General features: G+C 50.0%; 1 protein-coding gene and 1 pseudogene across 1 annotated transcript; both read right to left on the bottom strand.

Annotated features, from left to right (window-relative positions):
* Nucleotides 1-178: 178 nt before the first annotated feature.
* On the bottom strand, nucleotides 179-1,772 carry LOC101758041 (annotated as a pseudogene).
* A 2,964-nt stretch (nucleotides 1,773-4,736) lies between these two features.
* LOC101757638 (1-Cys peroxiredoxin PER1) lies at nucleotides 4,737-5,992 on the bottom strand. The gene is made up of 2 exons (XM_004958407.4): nucleotides 5,694-5,992; nucleotides 4,737-5,581 (listed from the first exon to the last, which is right to left on the bottom strand). Exons 1-2 carry the CDS (start codon nucleotides 5,809-5,811, stop codon nucleotides 5,034-5,036), a joined length of 666 nt encoding a protein of 221 aa, XP_004958464.1. The 5' UTR covers nucleotides 5,812-5,992; the 3' UTR covers nucleotides 4,737-5,033.
* Nucleotides 5,993-6,477: the final 485 nt, after the last annotated feature.

The following is a 6,477-nucleotide window of genomic DNA, read 5'->3' as shown; positions in this document are numbered from 1 at the left end:
AGCCTAGATGCAAGCATGGATGACAAGTTAAGAGGAGCTAAGCTAATCACACGTGAGTATATTTGAACGTGTAAAATGTTTACATGTGCCGAATTAGTAATTTGAAAATACATGTAGCAAATTAGTAAGCATATGAGCTCTGAATTTCTGAAGCGTATCAGTTTTGTTTCCTTGCTGATGAATGAAGATTGTTGTAAATATTATTAGTGGTATCGTTTCAGTACCAGTTGGAATCTCAAATGGTAGTACAATCAAATTTGCACCATATAAATGCAACAAAATAATGAAGCAACATTAGGGGAAATTAAAGTGTAAAGAATTGAAAATGAAAAAAAATAGCACAGTGAGCAGGAGCGTAGCCGCGTAGTATTCTCTCGATCTCACACGTCAGGTTCGAAGGTGCACCCGCCCTCGGTCATCTGAGGGTAGTTCCGACCATCAATTAGCCGGAGTATGGGTTGTTGATGAAGCCGCACACCTTCCTGATCTCCCCATTGGCGGCGGTCTTGACCTCAACGGCGCCCATCTTCACCATGGCCTGCCCGAACTTGTACTGCCACAGCTTCGGAGAGAAGGCGGCCTCGTACACCAGTCGGATCGTCTCGTTCGACTTGAGGAGCGCGGCGTCCGACGCGAAGAGCACCCTGCGGTTGATCACGTTCATGTAATACTGGTTGTCCAGCTGGTCGGGGGTCTTGTAGTCCTGCGCCACCAAGTTGTCGGAGCCGGTCGGCGACGTGCAGTTGGCCTTGAGCTTGGCGGCGAGCGTGCGGTCCATGTCCGAGGTGTTGCTGAGGCGGTCGGGGAAGGAGGAGCAGTGGGAGCTGCCGATGCTGTGCGCGCCGGAGAGTGCGACCATGTCGACGGTGTCGAGCCCCTTGGCGGCGAACATGGCCTTGAGGCGCGGGACGTCGGCGAACGGCGGGGGCAGGTTGGGGAGGGTCTTGCTGGCGAGGGACACGTTGCCGTCGTAGCGGCCCGCGGGCATGGCGAAGCTGATGGCGCTGCCGCTGAGGAAGTAGCTGGCGTCGCGGCCGGCGAAGGCGACGATGTCGGCGCAGGACACGACGCCAGGGCAGTCCGCCTCGAGCTTTGCCTTCGCCGCGTCGATGACCTCGAAGCCGCGCAGGCTCAGGTTCGGGATGCCCAGCATCTCCGGCTGCCGGTTGGCGTCGGTCGGCTTCAGCAGAACGGAGGCGTCGCAGCCCTGATGAACACGTCCCGATGGATCGAGTAAATACATTGTCAGCTGGATAAAGTATACTTGCTGATCAAAATACAGGAAACTACTGATTGTGATCTTACCTCGACGAAGCAGTCGTGGAAGAACAGGCTGGACGAGCCCTGCTTGGATGCTAGCGTTGGCGCCGCGCACGGCCTCCCTCACGACGCCTTCCGCTCCGGGGCACTTGTTGTCGTAGTATCCGAACCTGAGCCCGGCGGCCGGCGGGCTAGGTGTGGGAGGAGGAGAAGAATAAGGGGGTGGGCTCGGTGTCGGAGGATAGGTGGGTGGGCTCGGTGTCGGAGGATAGGTGGGTGGGCTCGGTGTCGGAGGATAAGTGGGTGGGCTCGGCGTCGGAGGATAAGTGGGTGGCGGCGGCGGGGTGGGGTTGCCGTCGCCATAGCCGTAGCCGCCGTAGCCGGATTGGCACGACACGGAGCCGAGCAGCGCGAGTACGGTGAGAACGGCGAGCTTAGCGGCCATCCTTGGTTAGTTCTTCCTCTGCCAAGTCTTCTGTGTGTTCTCGAGTGTTATAATCGACTCGAGAGGCAAGGACTGCTGGGATGAAGAGGAGTTGCCGTGTTCCATGTCAATTTATAGCCACGTACGGCACGGCCTGAAGGAAGGTGGTGCTGACTGCTGTACTCGGAATGTTTGGAGCGCACGTCGCGACGTGCAAATCGGTGCAAGTCAACCGGGGGGACATGGCAACAACGCAAGCACGGCTGCGACAAAGTTGACCTGCTGCTAATTTCCCCGATTAATTAAGCACGGTGACGCTGATTCTGCGAGGGAGTACATAATTTGACTTGTGGTTTGGGTACGGTACTCCATGTTTTTTCTATCTGCAAATACACAGCTAGTGTTTCAGATGATAATTTTGCTACATATATCATGCAGCTGTAGGCTTGAATCTGTTTAGATTATTACTGGATACAGCTATCGGAGTGCGCTTTGGTCCGGGATGTCTCCCGTTCATCAGGCTGCTTGCGGTACAGAATTGTCAATTGTCGTCGGTGCGTGCATCCGTACATGCATCCATGTAGTATGTTCTAATCCTGCCGTGTTTTTTTCTTGGTCCATCTAGCCTGTTGTATTGTATTCTAGAATGTAGATCATCCCATCCATTCTCTCCTTTGTATTTTACGGTGGTGAGCATCATAAGGGTATATAAGGTAAGAAAAATTTAACTATTTTGCGACTCACTCACTTACTCCCTCTGTCTAAAAAAATACAATTCTAACTATATATTTTCCAAAAAAAATTCTAGCTATGTATTTTCCAAAAAATTAGTTACAATCCAGATACATAACTAAAATTGCATTCTTACATTCTTTGTGAAGTAACACATAAAATTTTAGCCTCGCTGATCGGCGGGGCATGAACGCCACTATGCAGCCGTTCTCCTCTACCGGATTCTATGCTTGGCGCATGGAGCAACGGCCTCTTGATGGCTTCGCGGTTTCCATCTGGCAAAACATTGCCATTCCACGGTGTGAGCAGTTCCTATGGCTGGTGCATCATCACCGCCTCTCTTCGGCTGCATTGTTGCATCACCGGAACATTGTGGAATCAAGCGCTTGTGCCTTCTGCGACGCCTACGAAGATCAACACCACCTCCTGCTGCGCTGTCCAAGAGCGGTTGCTGTTTGGCGAGCTATTGGTTGGGTTGCTGCCCCGCACTTGATCTCCTACCGCGACCTGTGGACTCTTGCTGATCTGCCTGACGACACTGCCCCGATGGCATGCTCGGCAGTCATCACGGCGATTCTTTGGAACATCTGGAAAGCAAGAAATGCCCTGGTGTTCAATATCATTTACATTGATACGTCCACAACGCTCCGTAATGCTGCAACGGATCTATGCTTATGAGCACACGGTGCAAATCACTCGTAGACTCTTCCTTTCTCAAGACGCGGTCTTAATTGGTTGTAATTTAGATTACCTATTTTTTTTACCTCTCTGGATCCCCATTACTTATTAATACAATATTCAGGCTGGTGCCGTAGTTCTTAAAAAAATTTGCTTTTGTGGAGTAACACATAAAATTTTGCTTATACCTGGTTACAATTGATTTTTTGCTTATACTAAAATTACAAGTGCTACATATTGGTAATTATACACGCATAAGTGAATACAATTAGAGTGTTGGAGCCTCTTAGGTCATTCTCAATACAAGTGTCATATGAGCTTCATTGTCATTAAATAGCATGCCACATATTCAAAACTATGACATGGTATGTAATTTATAAGGAAAGAAAATAATACAGTTTCATAGGGATGAAACTTGATGTACACGGTTACCAAAAGTCTTGAAGAAGCCTTGAAGCAGGTACGAAACTCCGTTAAGAGGATTTGAGTTTCATCTAAACCCATATCAACAACTCCCATGGTCCCATGGTCACTCGTATACAATTTTAAATGAAATTTTAAATGAAATGCTAATATATGAAAACGTGAACCGAAACTTAACAACTCCCATTGGTCAGAACTTAACAACTCCCATTGGTCAGTTATCTGGTCAGTTATATGAGATACTAACATATATATGAGATACTAACATATGAAACCGTGAAGCGAAACTTTGCATTGAAAGAGAGAGGCAAAATATGGTCAGTTATATGAGATACTAACATATGAAACCGTGAAGCGAAACTTTGCATTGAAAGAGAGAGGCAAAATATGGTCAGTTATATGAGATACTAACATATATATGGTCAGTTATATGAGATACTAACATATATATGAGATACTAACATATGAAACCGTGAAGCGAAACTTTGCATTGAAAGAGAGAGGCAAAATATGAAACCGTGAAGCGAAACTTTCAATTGCATTGAAAGAGAGAGGCAAAACTTTGCATTGAGAGCAAACGGTGAAGCGAAACTTTGCATGCGAAACTTTGCAAAAAACCGTGAGAGCAAACCGTTGCATTTGCATTGAAAGACTAGCTACATGGATGGATGGATGACTTGGTATGGATGGATGGATGACTTGGTATGATCTTCCAAATAACACTTACTTTGGCTATTCATTTAGACTATTCATTTGTTTATATTATATTATTTATGATTATAAGTTGTATTGTTTATATTATATTATTTATGGTTCTTATGGTTCTAAAAGAGAAGGATAAAGAATGTCATGTCTCAGGAGCTAGATCACTTCCCGTAAAGTTATAAACTAAACTTTACATTGTAAAAATTGCAAAGTTTAAATCGCGTGTGCGTTCCGAATGACACTCGAAAATCGCATTTTTTGGAAATCACGCGATGAAACCCTCACGCGATGAAACCTTACACTGTCCGCTATACGGCAAAAGCTAAGGGGTAAGGGCGCATGCACATCCACTCCATCGTCGGAACAGGGGACACTTTAACATTGCAACCACGCAGACACCGAGACATGTACACCCGGACGTGTACATGACGCGTCCAGTCACGCGTACAGTACTAGCCGGTCCAGGCACGTAAGACAAGACATACCAACCGAGACATGTTCGGCACGGCTATACTGCCGGGTGGAACACAGAATTCCAAAGGCACGACACGTTACATTACATCAAGTCCAGGTACTACTACTGACGCCACCTCTGCTCGGGGGTGGCATCATGACACTGGCATACATACAGTGATACAGAGCGCCAGCAAGTACACTAGTAGAGTAGAGTAGTATAGCTCGGAGACACCAGCAGATCACACAAAAGACGGCAAGAGACGCCGGCCGAGCAAGAGACGGCCACCGAACCAGCCTAAACTGCGCGCAGCACCGTCCGTCCGTCCTGCTGGACGGCGGCGACGGGCCTTGTCGCCTAGACCTTGGTGAAGCGGAGGTACCCCTTCTTGGATGGCAGGTCTGCGGTCTCGAACCCGTCGGGGAACAGCTTCCTGGCCTCCTCGTCGGAGACGCTGGGCCCGATGACGACGCGGTCGCCGGGCTTCCAGTTGGCGGGTGTGGCCACCTTCCCCTTGTGCCTTGCCGCCGTGAGCAGCGAGTCCACTGCCCGGAGCACCTCGTCCATGTTCCGCCCCGTGCACGCCGGGTACAGGAAGCTCAGCTTCACCGTCCGGTCGGGCCCGACGATGTGGAGCGTGCGGGAAGGGAGGTTCACCCCCTGCGCGTCCTTCTCGTCCGGGTCCACCATGTTGAGCTGCTTGATCGCCGACCGGTCAGGGTCCGCCAGGATCGGGTACGTCAGGTTCGTCCCCGGCTTGTAGGCCTCGATGTCCTTGATCCACTCCTTGTGGGACGCCACGTCGTCGCAGGAGATGCCCAGCAGCTTCACGCCACGCTTCTTGAACTCCTGCGCGTACCCCGCCATCGCCGCCATCTCCGTCGTGCACACCGGGGTGAAGTCAGCTGCAGATTGTTGGTACACGGAGCAAAAAGGAATGAGCGGACTCCAAAAGCATAGCCAAGAGAAGCACGGAGCGAAGGATTAGGCCTCTATGGAGACAGGAAGATAGCATACCGGGATGGGAGAAGATGATGACGTAGCCGTCGCCGATGAAGTCGTGGATGCGGATTCGGCCATGGGTGGAGTCCAGCTCCAGGTTGGGGACGGTGTCGCCGATGGTAAGGCCCGGCATGGTGGTGGACGGACGAGACGATCGATGCTTCGAGGCGCGCTGCTTGCCTGCTACCACTGGCCACACAAAGCTACAGCTACAAAGCTTGCCTCCAATTCCAAGCAGGGCGGCACTGGCCGCATTTGTAGGAGAGGTCGATGACGGGCTCGGTGGAGAAGTGGCACCGAGGCGAAGTGCATGGGCGCCGCGTAGGTGGCTTCGTGTCAGCTGCCTCAGGCTGCTGCGTTTAGTATGCTTGACCTGCCCCCACCCAAACTGGTATAGCGTCAGAGTTCGGAGCCAGCTGGCAGCTTCAGAGCGGCATTTGGTTTGTTCTGGAGATGGGCCGTCTGCAGCTCGGTGGCAATGTCGTTGTGCAGCTAGCTAGCGACGACACATCGAGGTCGACGGCAGCACACGAGGTTTAGTTGCCCAACGACCAAAATCATACTGTAGCGTTTGTTTATATTTATAAATTATTATCCAAATATTGATTAATTAGGTTCAAAAGATTCGTCTCGCAAAGTACAACTAAATTGTGCAATTAGTTTTTGATTTCGTCTATATTCAGTACTCCATGCATGTACCGTGAGTTTGATGTGATGGGGAATCTTCTTTTTACATAGTGCCAAAGTTGAAATTTTAGGTAACTAAACAAGGCCGAGTGGGGGGGTGTGGTGTAGGGTC

The sequence above is a fragment of the Setaria italica genome, chromosome II (genome assembly GCF_000263155.2).
Source record: "Setaria italica strain Yugu1 chromosome II, Setaria_italica_v2.0, whole genome shotgun sequence".
Taxonomy (NCBI): Eukaryota; Viridiplantae; Streptophyta; class Magnoliopsida; order Poales; family Poaceae; genus Setaria; species Setaria italica.
The sequence above is the reverse complement of the archived record's forward strand: the minus strand, read 5'-3'. Positions and strand labels throughout refer to the sequence as shown.